This window comes from Vulpes vulpes, chromosome 8, assembly GCF_048418805.1.
Source record: "Vulpes vulpes isolate BD-2025 chromosome 8, VulVul3, whole genome shotgun sequence".
Lineage (NCBI taxonomy): Eukaryota > Metazoa > Chordata > Mammalia > Carnivora > Canidae > Vulpes > Vulpes vulpes.
In genome coordinates this window covers 52869862-52893768 of record NC_132787.1, presented here as the reverse complement: position 1 = coordinate 52893768, position 23907 = coordinate 52869862, and the positions used below count along the sequence as shown (strand labels likewise).

Sequence of the window (23907 nt, the reverse complement as noted above, 5' to 3'; positions counted from 1 at the left end):
GACCAGAACAGTGACTGGGCCTCTTTTTCCACACCAAAGTAGCAGCTATTTCATGAGAAAAGTCTCCTTCATCATTTCAGACATTAGGTGTGATAACACAAATGAATGAGCTCCATTTGTTAAGGGCCTTGTGAAAATTAAGTTTCCGGCCCATCATATTAAAGTCCCAACGTGTGAGTCCCCAGGGTTTTCTTCTGAGCTAAGAAAGGGAAAGGGAATTGCAGAAAGCATTATCTCAAGCAAATCTGTTTAACTTGCCTAAACTGTAATTATTTCCTGGAATAGGACACACAACAAACCTTGACAGGCAGAGCCTGGAGTCTGTTGCCCAGCTGTATAATGAAAACAGAGATATCAGGGAACAGAGCCTGAGCCTTCTGGCTCACCTGAATCGTATTTCCAGAGGTAAGTGGTCAAAACCCACAAGAGGAGGTCATTCTCTGAGCCTTCTTTTCTCTTCCCATACTCAGCTACGAAAACAAAAGATGATGGGGAGGCCACAGCTACTCAAAGCCTCATGACTCATAATCCTCAATCTAGAGTGGGCTATCTCCTAGGTGCTCCTTCCATACGTCCCCAGACTCTAGGCTCCAGGAATGAGTAGCTCTGGGAAATCCATCATTTAGGTACAAATCACACCTCACTAATGCAAGCCTAAGAAGAAAAGAACAATCCTCAAAGATGGGAAATTGTAAGAGAACAATTATTTTAATTGAGTAAAATTTGCCAAGATTAGATAAACTCTGTCTTATAATGCTAAAAGAACAAGCAAGCAGAATTTAGATTCTAGGTCAGTAATCTTTGAGGAAATGTGAGGAAATGTGGCACCAGAAAGGTGCCATGAGCTTAAAAGGAGCAAAACACCAATATTCAATTAAATTTTATTTTCATAAATAAAATAAAGTACTAAAGTACTAAAAAAATAAAGTACTAAAAAATTGAAATAAGTATAGCTTATACTGATCCTTGGCAAAATACAAATTTATTGCACTCAAACTATAATATTCCAGTCACCTTTTGATTCTCAACTCTTATGTTGAGAAAAGCCAAACCAAACCAAATTACCTTCAGATTGGCAAAAATATTTACAAACCTCCAAAATATCTTCAGCCTATCCCTTAAACACCAGACTCGGTATTTACTGAGCTTTTGCTGTGTGCAGTGCCCACCCCGATAGACATCCCTGCCTGATCTGTTAGGTGCCAGTTAAGAAAGCTCATCTAAGGGATCCCTGGGTGGCGCAGCGGTTTGGCGCCTGCCTTTGGCCCAGGGCACGATCCTGCAGACCTGGGATCGAATCCCACGTCGGGCTCCTGGTGCATGGAGCCTGCTTCTCCCTCTGCCTGTGTCTCTGCCTCTCTCTATCTCTCTGTGACTATCATAAATAAATAAAAATTTAAAAAAAAAAGAAAGGTCACCTAAGATTGCTTTTTACCTTTTTATTTTTTATTTTTTAAGATTTTATTTATTTGAGAGAGAGAGAGCAGGAGTGGAGGAGGAGGACTGGGAGAGGGAGAAGCAGACTCCCCACCGAGCAGGGAGCCTGATGTGGGGCTTGATTCCAGGACCCCAAGATCATCACCTGAGCCAAAGGCAAACGCTTAAGTGGCTAAGCCACCCAGGCACTTCTCCTACTTTCTTGTACCTATGTTGCTTTTGTTTCTAAGGCCTCTTCTGAATAGGACTATTCTCAGATTACAAGAACCAGTTGCCTTGTGGCTCAGAAAAATGGAAGGACCTGGAAGTTTATGTTAATCCCACAGCACCCAGTGATCCCACCTGTAAATCATTATCCATGATTGACAAGTACAAGCATAAGGAAGCCCAGCTACTTGACTTGAGGAAGACTTTGTGGTGAATTAGCTTTGGGAAGAGGAATCTAGAGGTGAACTTTGTAAAGACCCAGGTAGATAAACAGAAGGAGATTCTTGCCTTGGCAATCCAATTAAGAAAGAGAGATTCATCTCAGATCATAAAAAGGAAGGTTAAAATCTTTAGGCCCAATGAAAAGAAGCCCATGGTGGAAGAGTTAGAGAGAAAAAAAGAGAACCATGGGAAATAGGGCAGGCCTCCTAAGTAGCTTTAAATCATGCTGTCATTATAAGAACCTGGTAAGGTTTTGCCTGACACAAATGCCTAGATATCACAGCTAGAGGTTGATTAAAATGGTTTCACATGTGTTTGGGGTATTTTTTAAAGGTTACTAGGTAACTGAAATATGTGAGAAGGACCACAACCTATTGAGATCTCAGGTCACCAATACAGAAATATCCCAAATGTACAGTTACTTATGAAAGACCAACACTAGCCATTGATGGGATTTGCATTCCTCTCTCAACTATCATGTTTGTATAGCATGAAAAAAGAGAAAAGAAGGGGTAGATGGATTAGATCTATATTCTCTCTGGAGCAGTTTTACAGATTTTTTTGACCACAAGACACAGTAAAAAACACAAATCTTTATTAACCCAATATTATGTTTAAAACAAACAAAAGACCTTATTATGTGTAATGTGTCTGTTTTCCTTCCTGATTTTTTTTTTTTTTTTTTTTTTATGATAGTCACAGAGAGATAGAGAGAGGCAGAGACACAGGCAGAGGGAGAAGCAGGCTCCATGCACCGGGAGCCCGACGTGGGATTCGATCTCGGGTCTCCAGGATCGCGCCCTGGGCCAAAGGCAGGCGCCAAACCGCTGCGCCACCCAGGGATCCCCTCCTTCCTGATTCTTTAAGTAAAACCTGTAGTAAACAGTCTAGTCTATTGATTTTACAACCTATTAGTGGTTCCCAATTGCAATTTGAAAAATTTTGCTTTTGATTAAGCAAAATTCTAAAGGAGTATTGGGAGCAAAATTTTTCCTCTACCCACTTAGGTTTGAATGATCCAGGACTTTTGAATTAACTAGCATTAGATAAGAGAAAAGACAAGGTTCATTTACATATGCATGTGGGAGTTGCATAGTAATGAAGAACTCCCAGAATACTCAGAGGTAAAAGTTTGTAAAGCAACTTAAAGGGTTTTAGGGTTTCAGTGGAAAAGTATGGAAAATTCTCTTGGACTTTTTGATGCTATTGGTCTGTGTCTATGCAGCTGAATTCTCAGGAAACTCCCTTGGAGTGGGGGGAGGTTCAAGTGGCAGCTGTATTTTGGGGATGTTCTGCTCTAGTCAGATAAATGAAATTCAGATAAGATTTTAGATATTTTAACTTTAAAATAATCTTTACACCAAATATATGATACCTTCAAAAGCTTCTAGATCTTACTGTCATAAAGAGAATTGATAGCAGAAAAAAAAAAAAAAACAACCCAAAAACCTAAAACTTTAAGGAACAAATAAAAAAAGATTTTATTTAAAAAAAAAAGATTTTATTTATTTATTCATGAGAGAACACACAGAGAGAGAGGCAGAAACTCAGGCAGACCAGACCAACTCAGGTTGGGTTTCTTCTATTCACAGTTGTTAACTTAGGGGGTGGAATATTTATTACCTGGGGCGGGAAGCAGAGTTTTTGGCTTTTTCTTCCTAATTTGCAGGGGTTTCCTGGGATGGATGGTATCTGCCATCCTGGTTGGTCAGGTTTGATCTGGCTTCTTGTGGAGCCCTGCCAGGACAGGCCTCTAATCTTCCCAGTAGCTGCCAGTGACTTCCTCATTGTTGACCTCCAGGTACCCCGTCAGAACCTAATTGCCTCCTCTAACAACCTGCTGTAGAATTAACGTTACAGGATAATGGTCTCTACAGGGTGTAAATAGATCAGTCCAAGGTTTAACTTTGTCCTTTATTCATATTCCCTTTTCTCTTTTAAATTTTATTTATTTATGATAGGCACACAGAGAGAGAACGAGAGAGAGGCAGAGACACAGGCAGAGGGAGAAGCAGGCTCCATGCACCGGGAGCCTGATGTGGGATTCGATCCCGGGTCTCCAGGATCGCGCCCCGGGCCAAAGGCAAGCGCCAAACCACTGCGCCACCCAGGGATCCCACCCTTTTCTCTTTCTGATGATTCCTTTCTTTCTCTCTAATCTCTTAAGAAGAATACTTAAGAGACTTTCTATAATGTTTTATTCCTGTCCCAGCTGCAGTACCTAATAAACTGTAGAGTCTGTTGGCTTCCTCTAGATTGGAGCCTTTCCTCTCTCTCTTTTCTTAAACTTTGAGATGTAGTGAAAGGGCTCAAGGTATGGATTTTAGTTTCAAATTTTTCATTTATAGGTCTTGTGGCTTTAGTTAATACTTAGCCTCTCTATACCACTCTTTCCTCATGGCAAAAGTGGAACTGTATTTGGATGGTAAATAGATTCCTGTACCAATTCTAATATAGAATGGGTGCTTCCCACACCAACAGAAAAAATTTGGAAAAATAAATTTTGGGGACACCACCTGGGTGTCCTACGATTGAACTCAATTCTGACATTACCTACTAGGTTTACCTTGTAGAAGATAGCATCAGATTCCAAAGCTTAATAGTTCAGTCCTGTGAGACTGCTTCCACCCTGGCCCCCACTTCACATTCTAGTAGAAAATCCAAGTTTTCACCTTTACATCTGGCTGAATCAGTTTCCTGAGAACCTCCTCCTCCTAGGGTTTGATTAGCTTGTTAGAGTGGCTCACAGAACTCAGAAACATTTTACTTACTAGATTATAGGTTTATTTTTTTCTATGTATGTATGTAATCTGTGCACCCCAGGTGGGGCTGGAACTCATGACCCCAAGATCAAGAGTCGCATATTCCACTGACTGAGCCTACCAGAAGCCCTGATTACTGGTTAATTAATTAATTTTTTTTAAAGATTTCATTTATTCATAAGAGACACACACACAGAGAGGCAGAGACACAGGCAGAGGGAGAAGCAGGCTCCATTCAGGGAACCCAATGTGCGGCTTGATCCTGGGACACCAGGATCATGTCCTGTGCCAACGGCAGACGCTGAACCGCTGAGCCACCCAAGCATCCCATTTTAATTTAATTTTTTAAAGATTTTATTAGAGAGGGCAGCCCTGGTGGCGCAGTGGTTTAGCGCTGCCTGCAGCCCAGGGTGTGATCTTGGATACCCTGGATGGAGTCCCACGTCGGGCTCTGCATGGAGCCTGCTTCTTCCTCTGCCTATGTCTCTGACTCTCTCTCTCTCTGTGTCTCTATGAATAAATAAATTTTAAAAATCTTTAAAAAAATATTTTATGGGGATCCCTGGGTGGCGCAGCGGTTTGGCGCCTGCCTTTGGCCCAGGGCGCGATCCTGGAGACCCGGGATCGAATCCCACATCAGGCTCCCGGTGCATGGAGCCTGCTTCTCCCTCCACCTGTGTCTCTGCCTCTCTCTCTCTCTGTGACTATCATAAAAAAATAAAAATAAAAAAATAAAAAAATAAAAAAATATTTTATTAGAGAGAGCATGACCAGAGTGGGAGGGGCAGAAGGAGAAGGAGAAGCAGATTCCGATGAGCATGGAGCCCGATGTGGGGCTCAATCCCAGGACCCTAGGATCGATCATGACCTGAGCTGAAGGCAGATGCTTAATGGACTGAGCCACCCAGGAGCTCTACTGGTTAATTTCAAAAGGATATAACTCAGGAACAGCCAGAAGGAGGAGGTGTATAGGGCAGGTCATGGGGAAAGGGTGCAGAATTTCCATGTCCTTTCTGGGAGCTCCACTCTTCCAGCACCTGTGTGTTCACCAACCCAGAAGCTCACTGAGGCCCCCATCCTTTTAGTTTTATTTATTTTTTTTTTTTTTAATTTTTTAATATTTATTTATTTATGATAGTCACAGAGAGAGAAAGAGAGAGAGGCAGAGACATAGGCAGAGGGAGAAGCAGGCTCCATGCACCGGGAGCCCGACGTGGGATTCGATCCCGGGTCTCCAGGATCGCGCCCTGGGCCAGAGGCAGGCACCAAACCGCTGCGCCACCCAGGGATCCCTTTTTTTTTTTTTTTTTTTAATTTTAGTTTTATTTTTTTTTAAGATTTAATTTATTTATTCACAAGAGACACACACATAGAGAGGCAGGCTCCATGTAGGGAGCCCGATGTGGAACTTGATCCCAGGACTCCAGGATCATGCCCTGAGCCGAAGGCAGATGCTTAACTGCTGAGCCACCGAGGCATCCCTCTTTTGGGTTTTTAATGGAGGCTGCATTACATAGGCATGATTGAATAAATCATTGGCAGCTGACGGCTGAAATCAACTTCAGCCCTCTCTCATCCTCAGAGGTCAGGAGGATAAGAGTAAAAATTTCAGGGCAGCCTGGGTGGCTCAGCGGTTTAGCATTGCCTTCAGCCCAGGGCGTGATCCTGGAGACCTGAAATAGATTCCCACGTCGGGCTCCCTGCATAGAGCCTGCTTCTCCCTCTGCCTCTCCTCTCTATGTATTCTCATGAATGAATAAATAAAACCTTTTTTTAAAAAAGTAAAAGTTTCAGTCTTCCAAATCATGGTTGGTTCCCTGGGGAATCACCTTCCAGCCCTCCAGCACTTTGCAAAATTCATCTCATTAACATAACAAAAGAGTAATTATAAGCATTTTAGGAGTTCTGCCAGAAGCTGGAACAAAGACCAAATTTACATTTCTTATTTTAAACCACAATATTACAGATAGTATCTAAGGACTCTGCTGTTTTTCACATTCTAGGACTCTTCCCTTGGCACCACCTTCCTATAAAAAACAAAAAACAAAAAACGGCATGTATTTAGGAGCAAGATTTCCATGCAAAATATCCTCTCATTTCTAGAACAGACTGTTTCTGAATGTGCATGTTTGAAACAAGGGAGGTGTGAGGGCCCTTAATTTTTCTTACCTTAATCTGCTCATATAACTTTCCACACTGTAGTTTACCACCATGGCTTATCCACTTTTCAGGGTACACTTGGCCTCTTTTCTTCCTTAGCTGTCACTTCAGCCTCAGGTATCAGTAGAATCTGTGGAAGATTCTCATTTAATTTAGTTTTTTTCTCCCCTTCTTCTGTTTCAGGTAAGAACTAATAGTGGAAATATGAAAAGTTCTTATTTCAACAAAGCTTAGTCACAAACAGTTCCCCCATTGATGAGAAAAACTAAAACAACAAAACAGAGAAAGTCCTAAATCTGAAAGCAAGAGGGCTGAGTCTCTAAGACTCAGATTTCATAGCCACTCTAGATTTTTACTCCAAAGGGATAGCTTGATTGCAGAAATAATAGCCCTTTCAGTCTGCAAATTTGATAACTATATAAGAGACATCAACACCTAGATTCACAGATGATCTTGAGATGCCTAACCTTTCCTCTCCCTACCCTCATCCTATGGATAACTGGAGTCAACAGCAGCTGGAAGAAAATGTTAAGGACTTAGATCAAGAATAAGTCCAAATGTTGAATGTCGTCGTTGCAGACTATTCATCAGCTCTTCAGCATGTGTTCATTTTCACTGAAGGATAAAAGTTTAGAAATCTCAGATAATAGAGTTTATTTTATAACATTCTGTTGCCTGTTTTTTTTTTTTTTTGACAAATCAAAATTACAAAATTTTTGTTCTTCAGCTAACAGCAGGAAACTCAAACAATATGTCCACTGTATTTATATCCCAGAGTGACAGCAACCAAGTCTGGGTGCATCACTTCATTCCAAAATTAAATGTTATTGAGCACCAGGTATCAGATACCAAAACTACATTGTGTCTCACACTGTGGGAACTGAGATAAGTCAGGCAAAAATTCTGCCTTCACAGGCATCTGTAAGCAGAGCAGCAGTCTTATACATGTCTACCTGTGGAGGACCCAAAGAAATAATGATAGAATCCTGAGAGTTTTTGTTCACTCTTGTACTTCCTGTACAGGTCTAGCAAAAGTTACATCTCAGAGGTCTCTAGAATACACAGGGAGAAGTAGTATATCTATAGGAACTGGCAGGTTTCAGATCACTCTCATTTGGATTTTTTTTTCTGCAGTTAGTTTATTTCTGAAAATAAGTATCCATTGATTAGTCTTTTGCAATTAAATATATATATATATATATAAAATCTTATTCTGGAGATATGAAACATATAAAGTAGCCTCAAAATTACCAGATTTCCAGGCTGTAAAGCTGATTAAGACAAATCCTGGATGGCAGGAAAGGATTCTTTAGATGAGTCACTAGTCACAGCAAACTAGTGACTTACATTTTCTTGTACTGGAAGGTAGTATTGAGAACTGTCATACCCTCCAGCAAGGGGGAGACCCATAGAGGGACATTTTTAGTTCAGGACTCAGCCATTCAGTCTCCCATATTTTACAATCAATTTCCCTCAAAATAATTTACTTTGAAACATTTCAAACCTACAGAAAAATTGGAAGAATACAATTATCACTCTATTCTGTTCATCTGAATTCAACAATGTTTGCTTGTTCCTTTTCTCTGTCTACATAGACCCAAACCTGCATTCCCATTGGTTTGGTAAATGCAAGGCCACTTCACTGCTAAATACTTCAGAATATATTTCCTGATATTAAGGTCATTATTCTGTATAACCATAATACAATTCAATTATCAAATTTAAGAACTATATCTAATATATGCTGCATTTATAACTTTTCCCATTGTTTAGAAAATGTCTTATCTATATATATGTATATAGATATAGATGCATTTAATATCTGTGGCTGTATCATACATATATGAGAGAGATTAAGGATTAAGAGTGTATGTTATGAAAAAAAAAGTGTATGTTATGGGGGATCCCTGGGTGGCTTAGCGGTTTAGTGCCTGCCTTCAGCCCAGGGCATGATTCTGGAGACCAGGGATTGAATCCCACGTCAGGCTCCCTGCATGGAGCTTGCTTCTCCCTCTGCCTGTGTCTCTGCCTCTCTCTCTCTGTGTGTCTCTCATGAATAAATAAATAAAATCTTAGGAAAAAAAAGAGTGTATGTTATGGTACTGATATTTTCCCAGGCTCTAATTGTTATTTTTAATTTTTATATATTTTTATATATTTTTAAAAGATTTTATTTATTTATTCATGAGAGACACAGATAGGCAGAAACACAGAGGGAGAAGCAGGTTCACTGCAGGGAGCCTGATGTGGGACACAATCCCAGGATCCCAGGACCCCAGGATCATGATCTGAGCTGAAGGCAGACACTCAACCACTGAGCCACCCAGGGGCCCCCCTACCTGACTCTAATTAACTTACACTTCAGTCCTTATTACCTGGAACTCTATTCTGATATCTTTGTTTTTGTTGTTTCTGATGGCATTCCATTTTTGAAGAGGACAGGCTAGTTATCTTGTTCAGTATCCTACCTTCTGTTCAACATTTTTCAAAAATGTTGGTATTTGTGTTTCCTGTTGCATCCTGTCAACAAGCAAGCTGTTCAAGAACAAAGCAACAAAATATTGTGAATACTTTTACATTGAAAATACTAAAGGAAATGCAGCATCTGCACAGCAAACTCTGTGTTGTGGCAGCAGTAGCCTCAGCTCCAATCCAAAACTAGGTCTGGCATCTGTGACTAGTCTTTTGGTTTGCTTTTAATCCCAGCACTGACTGTGACCATGTTTTGCCTGCAGAGATTTACTGCTGACTCACCAGCAGATGTGGTCAGAAGGGAAGGAAAACCCACAGTAAGCACTTCCAGAGCCAAGCATTTGGGACTTGGACATGCCTCATGTCTGAGCATGTGCAGAGACTACTCCAAAATGCTTCCTCTCGAGGAGACCTGTCTATAGTTTCCATTGATGGAATAGTGCCATCATAGCTATTTTTCTGGTTGAGATATTTAAAATAGTGGGGACTTTTTAGGAGAAATGAGGATGAGCTTAGTGCATTTTAAATAAAATCCAAACTCCTCTAGCCATAGGTCTACATGGGTTTATCTCCATTCCCCATCAATAGGGATACTATTACTTCCAGCACCATTTATTGGATCTATTTCCTTCCCTCATTGAACTGCATTTTACTGAAAACCAGTTGACCAAATAGATGTCAATTTCAGGGCTCTCAATTCAGCCTATTAGTGTATGTATCCTGCTGCCACTAGCACATTGCCTTGCCTGTCATAGCTTATAATAAGTAGTCTTTTTTAAAAAAAGATTTGTTCTAGAGAGGGAGAGGGTGGGGGGAAGAAGAGAGAGAGAGGAAAGGAACCTCAAGCCGACTCTCCACTGAGCATGGAACCTACTGCTGCAGGGCAGGTCTGGGGGGTTCCATCCCATGATCCTGAGATATGACCTGAGTGGAAACTAAGAGTTGGATGCTCAATGGACTGAGTCACCCAGGCACCCCAAAAAGTCTTAAATCAAGTAGTGCAAGTCCTCTACTTCTGGCCTTCTTTTTCAACAGCTCAATTTTGAAAAATGTAAAACTCTATGTAACAGATTAAGATGTGCTGTCATTTTCATCTCATTTCATTGTAGGACACATGCTTACTTATGTATTGGTTGACCCCTGTGGTCAAAGATTCTCTGTTGTATTCTCTAGGAAAAGTAGATCTATTATCTGCAGGCTGAGGAACAGGCAAAATGTCTGCTGTGACACTCAGCAGAATCTGGATTTTTCCTGAACAAAAAAAATTTAGATCACTTTTCTAGTCTTTGATCTTAGGTGTGTTTCCTTTACTTATTTCTAACTGTGAAATAAAACCTTATAAAGCCTTGTGTTATTTATAATTTTTCTTTCTAGGAAAATAGAGCCTTTAAAAAAAATTATTTATTGGGAGCATCAGCTGGGTGAGGAGCACAGAGAGAAGCAGACTCCCCGATAAGCAGAGACTCCAAGATCATGACCCAAGCTGAAGGCAGATGCCCAACTGAGCCACCTAGGTGCCCCAGAAAATAGAGTCCTATATAGGATCCCTAATTTGCTAACCAGATTATAAGATCTATGTTGCAAACTGAAGATTATGAAAGAAGATGGGAGAGAGGCAAAGATACAGAAGGGGAAGAATAGTCTGGAAACAGAATATTAATATTAGGATTTGGCAGTAAATGTCAGTTTGAGAAAGGGAAGAGATTGGATGGACGTAACTAGGGGAAAAAAACTTCAGTGGAAACAACAGACATTCAGGGTGCCTGGCTGGCTCACCTGGTAGAGTGTGTAACTCCTGATTTTAGGGTTGTGAGTTCAAGTCCCACATCAGGTGTGGAGCCTACTTAGAAAAACCGACATTTAAAGTCCCTTTTATGACATTGTTTATTTGCTAATATATAATTCTTTTCCATCTTTGTAAATGTGGCAAAGTTGAGCTTGATGTATTATATGTTCTTTGGAATGTTTATTTTTACTTTATTTTTTTAAAAGTAAGCTCTATGCCCAATGTGAGCTTGAGCTCACGACCCTGAGATCAAGAGTGGCACGATCTACTGACTGGGCTAACCAGGCACCCCTGGAATGTGTATTTTTAAAAAGTTATACTTAAGATATTCATCTGTGAATCTCATAACCACATACATGGCCCTGTCAGCTGTGCACTGAGGGTAAAATGGGCTCACACTGGAGATCTACCTGGGAAAGTGCAATTAAAATTAAGGAGAGAGGTAGTGACTGTCTCAAAGATAGCTTTCCCTAATGTAGCAGTTTTCCTATTCCCTTCATACCTGATTCCTTATTTTTTGAGAAGTTTAAATAATCTTTACACATAACATGAGGCTTGAATTCATAACCCAGAGATCAGGAGTCCCATGCTCCTCTGAGCTAGTCAACACTTCCTTTCTTCTTTGAACAAGGGCAGATGAAAAATACTCAGTTGCAGCCTTGGAATCCACAGAAATACCAGCGAAGGAAGTTCAGGGCAAGATTGGAGATTGTCCACTCACTATAGTCTGGCCAACGTCTGTTTGCTTTACTTTGGCAAAGAGACTCAACTCATTTGCACCAGCCATGAGCCAACAGGGATCCTGATGAGGTTGACTTTTGGTAACTTTAGATCCTGAAAACTCATAGGATTTCTTCCCTTCTCTTTGAGCGAAGTCTTAGCTAATAATAGGAGGGATTCACTGCCTTTCTTTCTGGTCAGCACTCTTTTGGGGTCCCTCATGGACATGTCCAGGGTAGGTAGCTGACTTCTAGGTGTCTCTCCCAATCTGGTTGTTTTTCAATGGCCAGAAGTGACCCATGACAGAACCCCTGCCTGTGGGACAAAGGATCTGGATAGCAGTGCAGGCTGTAGAGACTACAATTCAGCCCAGGTTGCCCTGAGGGTACTGTTCACTTGCTCCCTGGGTTTCTGGTAAAGAAAATACTATCGTTAAATCTTCTCTGCAGGCTAAACTGAATAAGGTGTGAGGTTTCAAAAAGGTCAAGAACAACTTTACTGAACTTTGCTGCCCTGGCCTTCCAGGACAGGCTTGAATGGGGCTAATTTTAGGATAAAACCAAAGAAAAGGAGCAATGGTAGCACAACTGGAGGATTCGGAGACCAAAGTCTCAAATCTCAACCTCTGAATAAGGTAAGGGCCATGCATTGGATGGCTTTCCCACATTTATGAAGAGAGTCATTAGCCCAAATTCAGCGACTGGACAGGAGTCGTAGCGCCCATCAGTGTTTCTCAACAGAGGACAAGCTTGCCTACCCCCATCCCCATTCCCCTTCCCCATTAGGACATTGCTTAAGGTCTGGAAACTTTTTGATTATCACTTGAGAGTGTGTTTGGCCTCTACTGGCACTTAGTAAGCAGAGGCCTGGGAAGCCCCAGCCAAATAGCATCATGCACAGAAATCCCTCCAGAACGGAGTTACCACATCAGTGGTGCGATGTTGAGACCCCCTGGTGTAGATCAATGTCCACACTGTATTTACCAGACTATACTAATTACTGACTTGCTGGATATAGAGTCTGAGGAAAACTGGTGTCAGAGAGAAGACTTTGGCCTGGGCACATCATGGGGAGACAGAGTTGGCATTAGCTAAAGCGGAAGAACCGCAGGGGCCGCAGGTTGTGGGCGGAGACCCGGGGTCCAGCTCCGGCCGCCCAGCCTTCCTAGAGGCGGGCTGTGTCCGCGCGGCTCGGTGGCCGCGTCCCTCGGGGTCCTCCGGGCGAGGCGCCCCCCCCCCCCCGGGGTCTCACGCCGGCGCCTGCCCTCCCGCGCCCTCGCCGCTCCTCGTGTCCGCCCGCGGCCGCCTCCCAAAGGTGCGTCTCCGCGGCAGCCCGGAGGTGCGGCCCGACGTGTGGACCTGGCGGGGCTCGGGCGCGCCTTTGCTTTCTCAGAACGCTCGGTGCGTGGCCCGAGGGCTTGGTTTTGGGGGAAGAAGGAAAGGGTCAGTCCTCTGGATCTTCCCCGGAAGGAAGGGCGGCGGCCCCCAGGATGGGTGAGTGGTCGGAGCTTCTCGGCGCGCCGGTCTACGCAGGGGGCGAGAAAACCAAGTAACATGCGGTGCCCTGGTGACGTCGTGGCGGGGACTCGGCGCTTTTCCCCGCCACGGCTTGGGCTAGATTCTGGGTCAGGAGTTTTGGCCACGTCTCCCTTCACGCGGGAATTCTGTTTGCCCCTGAGTCCTCGGTGTGCTGCTAAAGACGGCTGCAGAAGAGGCTCCGGGGAGGAAGGGGAGGTGCTGGGGTCCCCTGGTGGCTTCTCAGACTCAGTGCTGAGCACCCAGCCCCTCCGCTCGCCACAGGGGACCCTCTGACCTGTGCGCGCTCTGTGTTCCGTCGGAGGACCCCTGCTCTGGTCCTGTCTGCATCTCACACGCGGGCTGTGTGCCTAAAAAGCGACCAAAGCGCTTGTGCGAACTGACCCGGTCAAGCGCAGACAGGAACCTCGCCCTGGGTCGGGCCGACCCCACGCTCTCGCGGTCGCCGCGCCTGAGCCGCTCTGCGGACGGTGAGCGACAGTCACAGCCTCTGGGCATCCCCTGGAAGTGGAAATGGGCTGCTCTGCTCAGCGGGTCTGCTTCTCTGTGCTTGTGAACTGCTTTGGGGGCGTGTGGAGGAGATGCCTGGAGGCCGTGGGGCGAGGAAGGGAGGCGCAGGAGCGCTGGGTGAGGTCCTCGCTCAGCAGAAGAGCTGCAGTTGTTCGCAGGTTGTTACCCTCTCCTGAAACGGGACAGACTTTTGTAGGCTGTAGCCAACAATGAAAGGCTCTTTGTGTACTAAATATATATTTCTCAACAAATTAAGATGTCAAATTTTCCCCCTGCTTTATTCTTTTTCCTCTTCTTGAACTCTACATATGTTAGAACTTTCGATATTGCCCTATAGGTTGCTAAGGTTCTGTTTATTTTCTTTTTTTCAATTATTTTTCTTTGTGCTTCAGGTAGGATGATTTCTGTTTCTCTCCCTTGAAATTCACTGAATTTTTGCCATTTCTATTATGCAGTTAAATCCATCCAGTGATTGTTTTTTGAGAACTCTTTCCAATTTCAACATTTACATTCGGTCCTTCATTTACTATTTCTATTTCCTGATACTTTTTTCTAACTTTTTATTTATTATGGTTATATTTTCCTTTACAATCTCAAAATATTTATAATTCTGGCTTAGTATTTCTTACCTCTTACTTTCAACATTTGGATGAAGTCTAGGTCAGTCTTCCATGATTGTCTTATCTTGAGTATGGGTAGAGTAATATCAGAGTAATATACCAGAATATTTTGGGTTGTATTGTGGATACTGTGAATGGTACACATACAGACTCTGGATTGCTATGTATTACAAAAGCATTGGACTTTTACAAAAACAGGCTTAGTTGATATTAAATTGCAAATTCTCTGCCTCGCAATGGATGACAGGTGAAATCTCAGTTGTCACTTTAGCTTTTGCAGAACTACTTGGAGGTTGCCCAACATGTATTATGCAGGAGTCAGCCAGGAACTTGGGCGGAAGTTTACACACAATTTAGAACTTCCCTTCAGTGGCTTTTTCCTTTTTGAGATTCCTCTCCACCTCTTGGTTTCACAACTGTTATGCTTGCCTAAACATTGTCCTCTGTTCCTTTAATCCAATAAGACAGTTTGGTTGTGTACTGGGATTTAGCTGACCCAAAGAGGGCAGACCAAGGTGTGCTCTCAGCCAAAACTGTAAAGTGGAAAACTCACCATATGCGGTTCTACCTTGTGTCTGCTGGCTTTGTTCATCTCCCTAGCACCTTGAAATAATATTTTAGAAACATATGTTTCCCCAGTTTTAGTTGTTATCTGTATGAGTACTCTGAAAAAAGTAAGCAGTCATTACCAGAAGCTTAACTCATTCTCTCAGTAATAGCAGCTTAGCAAATTGGGCTTGAATCTCTGCATGGTTGTTTACGTTTGGCACAAGCTGCTTAATAGATCTCTAAAGTCACTGCCCCGAGTGTGAAAAGGAGATATGACAAAAACCAAGTTGTGTGGAAGAAGATAAATAGGGACACAAGTAAAGGGATTGACCCCTCCAAAGAGTAAGGAGCTGGGTCACCAGCAGTGGACTCAAGCAGAGCATCACCACTTTTCTTTCTTCATCAGTTTTAGGGCTTCACAAATTGCAAGGAGACCAGACCCTTCTGCATCTGCCCCATTATGGTACACCATCACATGGTACCATCACATGGTACACCATGTGTGCCCTCTGTACACAAAGGAGATGGCTCCTGCGTGCTGAGGCTGAACAAGCAAGCACATCCCCTAGCTGGAAATCGAGCTGGACTGAAGCTGTGAAAGCACTGAATTCTGACCACTAGACCACCAGGGAATTGACGTCTAGGTCTCTCCTGCCCTCTCATGATAGCAACATTGAAATAGTACTCTAGCTGGTTTCCTCCCCCTATCTTTCCTTGTCTCGCCTGCTCCTCCAGGGATAATCTAAAAGATCCTACCTTCCAAATTTTCTCTAAAAGGCAAGCCCACAGGCAATGCCCCAGGTACCCTGTCCCCCAAGTAGAACACTTCCTAGGCGGCCAGGTGCCCAAGTCACAGAGGGAATTTGCACCTCTCAGCTACAGCACAGCACTGACCTGGAAACTCACCTTTTCCTTGCAACAAGGAGGAGACCAGGTTGCAGGGAGGAGGCAGTGGGAGGAGAGGCACCCAGAGTGAGGAGGGGGCGAGCACTGAGGATTGACAAAAGGAGGATTCAGACGGAGCAGGAATGCGGACAGGTGGATGGAGATCTCTTTCAAGCAAGGTCTTGAACAGAACTCCTGGTGTTTCCCCTAGAACATTTGTACCGGACTGTGTTTCCATCTCCATTGGAATCCTTTGTTCCCATCTTTCCAATGCTCTGAGGAAAAACACTTAAGAGTTCTGACTCCAATGTTTTGCTCAACCTCCACATCATGTCAGAATTCATGTTTTCCTGTCAGTCAAGTATGGATATTGGTCTATGCTATATCCTCCTCGTTCTTGATCTCCGAATTAGAGCAAACTCTCTTGATAAACATGGAGAGGTCAATTAAAATAAGTTATCCTTGGCTCTCTCAAAGTCTTAGGTTCCAGAAGCTTAGTCTCAGAATGGTTGGGTAAATGTGATTCGATGTTTGGGTCTGATAGTGAACAGTCAAGAAAGAATTCTTGAGACATTTTCAGTGCAAAAAGGTGGTTTTATTACAGCACAGGATTAGGACTCATGGGCAGAAAAAGTCACATTTTAACTGTGAGAGGTGACTGATTATGCAGGGTTTTTTTTTGTTGTTGTTCCTTCGTTTGTTTATTTTTCAATCCTGTGTGGAGGGGAAGGTGATGTTAGGGCTCCAGGAAATTGAGCCTAATGGGTTCCTGGAGATCTGGCTATTATTAAGATGGTGTTTTTCTTGTAAATCAGCAAGACAGTGACAAACTGATGGAATTTCATATCCTGCATGGCTGTGATCTTTTATCAGTTGACCATGTGTTTTTTTATTTCTTTGTTCTTGGGCAGGAGGATGTCACACATATCCTACCGAGGGTGGGAGGAGAAGGAATATGTGGAGTATCAGTTTGCCTTTCCCTTCTAGAGCTTGCCTTTTGTTATATTATCCCTGGGGTTGGCTTGTCTTTGCACTTTTTCTTTGGCTCTGCCCTCAACTTCTTCGTCTTACTGGTCTGTCCACTCTTTGTACCGCTTCTCCCCTAGAGGAGTCAGGAACCCAACACGTTCCAGTTCAGCCTTCAGGGGAGCTACAGGCGGCACTTTGGTAGATAATGGCAGGATCCTCAGAGGTGCACGTGTGCTCAGAGTGTTTGTGGTTTCTCCAGTGACTGTAAACCTTCACACAACTGTAGAGGGAAGGCAGCTGCTCCCTTTGTTCTGTCCAGGAGGGACCTCAAAAGTGTCTGACAAAACGGAAAAATGATAGATCTTCTCCTCTGACTGGGCAGGGAAACACAGAGATCAAGAAGGGAAAGAAAGGGGGAACATGTCATGAAATTTCCTGATCTAAGTCGGCCTGGTCTGAAAATGCCCTCCCCTCCTACCCACAGTTGCTGATGAGAATGATATGGTCTATTCCTGTCCCCATCTCCAGTTTGAGCCATAGTTGAAAAAGGCCAACGATCTTGGCCTGGTATCTAATAAAGCCATTAGATCTTCAAATTATTAAGTTGCATTTTTGCTTTTTAACAGAGGCAACCTGAAAACATACCAGACATTACCTTTCTCTGAAAACTATCCTTACTTCTTTGCTAAAATTCACACTCCAAGACCTGTTGAGCAGGAAAACTAATAAGGCAAATAAAAAATCTGGGGTTTTGCAAAAGTTGAAATAAAACTGCCCAGAAAAAAGAATCCCAAGACCAATGAGGGAGAAATCCTGTGATCATGAAATCTGCATGGGCTGTCCCTGGGTCCTCCACCTTCAGGCAAATTCTGAAATCTCTGTGGTCTGTATTCCACCTGACAGCCTGATCTTCAAGTATATTTAATACAGGCCACAATACATGGTTTGGCCTATGTTGGACATCTTCAAACAGACAAATGACCTAAGGACATCACCTTCTGCTACGAACCTGCTAAAAGACGAAAGTGTGATTAAAATATTGGATTTACAATTGGAGAAAGACAATCATAATATGGTTTCACTCCTACGTGGAATATAAGAAATAGTGAAAGGGACCATAAGGGTAGAGGGGGAAACTGAATGGGGTAAAATTAGAGGAAGACAAACCATAAAAGACTATTAACTCAGGGAAACAAACAAAGGGGTGCAGAAGGAGAGGAGGGTGAGGGGATGTCGTGACTGGTGACCGGCATTAAGGAAAGCATGTGATGGGATGGGCACTGGGTGTGGTACTCTATGGTGGCAAATTGAATTTAAATAAAATTTAGAAAAATAAAATATTGGACTTAGTCCACTAGAAAAAGTGTCAGCGGCAGGAATGGGAAGGACCGCCTGGGCCGAGGGGACCGCGGAGGAGCCACAGCGAAGGGCTGGGAACGGAGGCGCTCAGGTCCGCGGCCGCGGGGCCCACGGGGGCGGGGGGAGCCGGTCCCCGGGTTCCTGGGAGGATTCCCAGCCCCGAGCGCTGACCGCCCCGCGGGGACCGCCCCGGCGACCGCCCCGGAGGGCGGGTGACCCCAAGGGGGCGGCGGGGGCGCCTGGGGCTCGGACGCAACTGACCCGCCCCCCCTTCTCCCGGAAGGGGGTCCCAGCACTGGGGTCCCTCCAATCGGATCTGGAAACCCTGCGTTGGATGCGGATCCCGAAGCCGGACTGCCGAGGCCCCCAGAGTCTTGGCCGCCCGCCCGGGGTGGTGGAGACGCGGAAGCCCAGCCGGGCCGCTCGGGGCTGCGGTCCCCCGGCCTGCAGGCTCGCGGGTGCTCCCAGGGGCCTTTGCACTTGGCAAAGAAACTGGTGGGCAGGACAGTAGTGGCAGGACCAGGCTTTTCAGGGTCCTGGCAGAGGGCGCCGCCGGCGGCCTGGTTTCCGTAGTGTAGTGGTTATCACGTTCGCCTCACACGCGAAAGGTCCCCGGTTCGAAACCGGGCGGAAACAGCTCTCTTTCTCTTACCCCAGGTTCTATTCTTGCTTCAAACACACAGAGGACCATGGTCTCGGCCAATGGGGCCTCGGCTTGCGCAGCTCCCTTTGCCATTCAGAAATAAACAAAATAAAACAAACCTCACCCCTGAGGCTGGATGGGGTTCTGCTGCTGCCTGAAAGACTCAGACTCCCCAGCACTTAACAACCTGACTGGCCTCCTTGGTCTGCTCCCCCTCACGCTGGAGATCAGGCCAAGAAGAGCACACAGGGCAACGTGGACTTCAGGTTACTTTTACATCCAGATCTTTTACATCCCTGATCTGCTCCTCTGGCCCTAAGTCTCCTCTACAGGCTGACAGGTGCTATGGCTCTGAAAACCAACACCTTCTTCCCTGGGCAGCAACCTTGGGCAGCAACCTTGGCTTCCCCTCCCCCCCCCCACACCCCCCCCACCATTACAGAAAGGTAGATTTGCCTGTCAGAACAAAAGAAAACCAACTGCACCTGGGACTCAAGCCAAAGATGCGTAGATTAAGAGTGTTGGGCTCCACCTGATGAGCCCACGGGGACGCCAAAGGAGCCTTTCAGGTACCGTCCTCAGGAGGGCCCTTGGACTAGTTCGAGGTCATGAAGTAGAGGGACTCTGCTCCTTGCCTGCTGAGAGCCAAGGCCGCCCCTTACTCCCAAGGAACCGGAGGCTCAGAAAGAGAGCATGGCCCTGGCTCTGCCACACACAGGGCTAAGCTAGACCAGAATGCAGCCCAGGCCAGTGCCCTCGTGGTCAGGCCTCAGAGCCCCAGGTGTGGAGGTGTGGCTGGGGCTGGGAGAGGTGAGGAGCAGGGGGTAGGGCTGGGAGCCATTGGCAGCTGGATTCAGCCCTGGGCCCATGGGACACGTCCCCACCCCGCTGTTGCTCTCTCTGACTGGGAAATCTAACCTTTATTTTCTGGGTTTTCATCTGCTGGAGCCAAAGCAGGGGTCCCTTTGGGACTACACTCTGTCACTCCTCTAAGGCCAACAAGCAAACTTTGAAACATACAGAACAAGTTGCAGGAGTGGTAATATACTGTATCCCTCCCCTAAGTGCACCAGTTAACATTTCCCCACGTTTACTTTCTCCCTCCATCCTCATATTTACAGACTGGACATCATTTGAAGGCACCTGGCAGACATCTCAAGACAATGGGTTGGGCCGTTCTTGCTCCCTCCCTTGGGCAATGTCCCTCCAAACCAGCCTCGCTTGGCATGACCTTTCTTCGGAGCCCAGGGGAGGGCTTTGTCCTCTGGAGGAGACCCCGCTTGTCCCTTCAGGAACCAGACATCTCTTGCCTCCAGGCTGCAGAGAAGCTTCAGGCAGGTGGAGTGTTATTTGCCTCTTGCGGGATAGTGCAGGCCAGGCGTGCCCTGTGCTTGTGGGAACAGGATTAGGTGGCCATGCCCCCAGCACTGCCTGCCCTCTGGGCTCCTTCTGGTGGGCAGCGGGTCTAGGGTCAGCCTGAGCTCTAGAACCTTCCCACCCCGGGGAGAGACCCTTCAGGGAAGTGCAGCTGCCCCCTTGGCTCCTGCCCTCCTGGCTCTCTCTACCCTACAGGGATCTTAGAGGGTCCTGGCCCAGCCAAAGCTGAAGAATCCTTTCCTGGGGTGGGAGGGGGAAGGGAGCAGGTGGAAAATTCTCCAAAGGGAAGGGGAAAGTTTTCAAGAGCTTTCTGGAATTATCTGCACCGGTGCTGTCAGGTAGGTGGCTGCCCTGTGATGATGGGGCTTAGTCTTGTCCTGGCCTTGAGTTGGTCCCAGCTCCAGTCTGAGTCCAAACAGACACAGGCAACCTGATTTGAGGTGTGTATTCAATTGTGCCTCTCCCCAAAGTGGGGTAGTGACCGAGCTTCTATTTCTGGGACCCCCAGTGGGGGTCCAAAGATGCTATTGATGGGGTTTCCTTCCTTCCTCCCTTCCTTCCTCCCTCCCTTTCTTTCTTCCTTCCTTCCTTCCTTCCTTCCTTCCTTCTTTCTTTCCTTCCTTGTTTTCTTCCTTCTCCCTCTTTCTTTCCCTCTCTTTCTTTCTCTCTTTCTTACTTTCTTCTGGTGTTATTGTTAAGTAATCACTATACCCAAGGTGTGTCAGCTAGAGCTCACAGTCCTGAGATCAAGAGTGAAGAGTCCCGTGCTCTACCAAGTGAGCTAGCCAGGTGCCCCTCACATTTCCTTTCCCTCTGAATCTGTGACTCAGGGAAGGAAACAAAAACAAAACCAAGAAATAGTTTAGCTGTAGATAAATTAGCCATCTCAGTGCTGGGTACAAGAACAAAAAATCAGGTGGACAGTAAGGATGAACCTCAAATACTTAAACACTTCAAAGGATTTTAATATTTTCTATATAATGGCACAGAAGATGTATATATCATGTCATATTTCATAAAAGGACTCCTAGTGTGCATCAGATTGGTTTGATAATTTTGATCTAAAAACTGCTTTATGTCGCCTTCTAGATTTACTAAAAATGCAGAAAATATTGGTAGATAGTATTCTAGTTTATACAAGTCTTGGGCTTATTTTCTCTTCAAACTCCTAGGGACACTTAGCTGCCTAAATTTCCGATACTGGTCTAACAAACACGCTTTCCTTCCAATACTATTTAAGAGCTTATACAATACCAAAGTATGTATTTCAGTAAGTTACATATATAATAAAATTTAATGGAGATTAAGTCTTATAATTCTGGCCATCATACTGACTTATTATTCTTACAGTTTGGGGGTGGGGGTGGGGACGGCGGGTAAACCTTTTAAGGTATCTTATATAAATCCGAACATGCATTTCTCCATCATTTGTCAAGTCAATCTGCAATTTCAAGGTCTATTGTCATCTTTAAGTTCTTCCAATGATATTGAATTGAAGGAATGTGAAGAGGTAGGAGATGGCTTGGAGGGAGGCTGGTAAGTTACAGGTGTGTGCTGCTATGAAGCCTGAAGCAGTCGCTGAAATAACAAAAGAAAGAGTTATGACTAACCCGTCAACAGGGAACAACAAATTGGATGATATAGAAACCATGGAAAGACTATGTTAGAGTAATTGCTCTTCCGGGCCTCTACCCTGTAGAAATATTTGTCAGGTGGCCAAAAATATGTGCACGAGAAGGAGGATGACAGCCGTTATCTGTAACCACAAACACCTAGGACCAACTTACCGGAAAGAGTATAAGGAAAGGGACAAAGGATGGCAGAAACTGCACTGTTAAAAGGCAAAAAGAGGGTTGCAGCCCTTCGAGGATTTCCGGATTCTCAGCGATGGGTTTTCCTCCTCCAGAGTCCGCGATGGCCTTCCGGCCTCGGCGTCGGCCCTCCGGTGGTGCCTTTGCCAAAGCACGTTTTCTAGGTTCTAAAAAGGCCGCCTCGTCCCCGGGTGGGCTCGAACCACCAACCTCTCGGTTAACAGCCGAGTGCGCTAACCGATTGCGCCACAGAGACCTGCAGGTAGTTCCTGCCCACGTCCCACTAGAGAGGGAGCTGTCCCTCATAGCCTTGCCTAGAGCACATATGTTAATATTTCCTGAACTAAGGAACATAATCTTATGCACCCAGGATTTAAAAACGTATACTAATCAGGGAAATAGAATTTTTTTAACACTTTAGGAAAACAGAAAACTGTACCTGTGTAAACCAGTCTAGTGAAAAACATAAGGAAAACATTTTTAAAAAAATACATGATATGGTGGAAATGAGACCAACTGTGTCAGAAATCCCCAACACAAGACTAAATACTGGTAATCATAATGGATTCAAGTCTTAGACACGTGTGTATAAAAGTAAATTCCAGTTACAGTAGTGCAGTAGACAGAAAGGGGGTAAATATTAAGAGTGGTACAAATCTGTATCAAGCTAATCATGAAAGAACTAAAAGGAGGGAAAACATTGAATTTCAGAATTTTTCCTTTAGTGCCTGTGGGTTTTGGTCACACCACTTTGCAGAATGAAGAGGTAGACCAGATGAAGAGTGGTGGACAGCAAAGCAAAGTTATTGAGCAATAGTACACGTTTCCCAAGAGGGAAGGGACCAGAGAAGTTTGCCCTCAGAGTTTCTACATCTAAGGTTTTTATGAGATCATGGCTGGATGTTTTAATCTGATTAACCCTCCTGCACCCGTCACCCAATCAGGTTTTTGTCCACATACTCATCTACCTATCAAGTAGTTGTTTGTGTGGGAAAGGGCGGAGGGCTCCTCTCAGGATGGTGTGGAATAACAGGATGAGGTCTTTTTCCTTTTAAGGGTAGTTTATTCTTAGGATGGTGCCCCTTGCCTTGCCCTGGCCTGCTTTTCTCCCAACTATCCTCCATTAATATGATTCTCAGACAAAGGCAAAGGGTAAAAAGTTTTAAACTGAATGGAGGTGTGTTAAAAAAACAAAATTCAACAGAGTACATTTGAAGATCTAATTCACTTTACTAAGTGATTCATGAACTGGGCAGATGCCATCTAACAAGTAGGGGTGGGAGCTTCAAGATGTTATACAAAATGTTTTTTATAGGAAAGAGAGTGGGACAAGAAGGTATTAGCAAAAGGAAAGGAAAGGAAAGGATTGTTTCAGGTAAGGTCACAGCAGGGAGTCTAATTAGGTGCATTACCTTATTTTCCTTTAAGGAAAGGAGAGGGCCCATAGGACATATTTCCTCCTTGGTGCTCACCAGAGAAGTCTAGATTGATTGGCTTAGAATTCTACTCTTGGAGAGACTGAAACTGCCACTAAGTCTTGGTTTGCTGTCCTGGGGGCAAGTGGCACCATGTTGGGCCTATGGATTTCTGTTTCACAGAAATAATGGTCTTGTCCATCTGAAATGTAATCAAACTGCTGTGCCCTGAACTGGCTTCCTTTCATGGTAAAGAAAAGACATCTTGAAGTTAATTTTCACTTATTTGTCCTTTAAAACACAGGAGATTAAAAGAAGGATCACACAATGTTTGCCTTTTCCAGAGACTCAAAAGTGGTCAGATAAGAAAAGTTCAAGTGTTGTTAGAGGCAATTTGTCAGGATGCCTGGAGGCCAGCAAAGAGAAAGTCAGAGCCAGCTATCAAGAAAGTCAGGCTTATCCAGGTAA

At 44.6% G+C, this 23907-nt stretch overlaps 1 protein-coding gene and 2 non-coding genes across 7 annotated transcripts in view; 2 read left to right on the top strand and 1 right to left on the bottom strand.

Annotated features, from left to right (window-relative positions):
• Positions 1 to 10606, top strand: part of LOC140599962 (NBPF family member NBPF6-like protein) — a 35816-nt gene extending 25210 nt beyond the window's left edge. Inside the window, exons 7-8 of one of the 5 annotated variants that reach the window (XM_072766680.1) lie at positions 286 to 405; positions 9524 to 10606. In XM_072766680.1, the coding sequence (XP_072622781.1) occupies positions 286 to 405; positions 9524 to 9537 (134 nt within the window). In that variant the 3' untranslated portion in view covers positions 9538 to 10606. Of the gene's footprint in view, positions 1 to 285; positions 406 to 2562; positions 3364 to 3827; positions 5105 to 6971; positions 7986 to 9523 lie in introns of those variants that run through there. The other 4 variants (XM_072766682.1, XM_072766678.1, XM_072766677.1 and 1 more) reach the window with 4 other exon arrangements.
• An 8150-nt stretch (positions 10607 to 18756) lies between these two features.
• TRNAV-CAC (transfer RNA valine (anticodon CAC)) lies at positions 18757 to 18829 on the top strand. Its single transcript has one exon. It is a non-coding gene; the product is annotated as a tRNA-Val (tRNA).
• Positions 18830 to 22206: 3377 nt separating this feature from the next.
• TRNAN-GUU (transfer RNA asparagine (anticodon GUU)) lies at positions 22207 to 22280 on the bottom strand. Its single transcript has one exon. It is a non-coding gene; the product is annotated as a tRNA-Asn (tRNA).
• Between the last annotated feature and the right edge of the window lie 1627 nt (positions 22281 to 23907).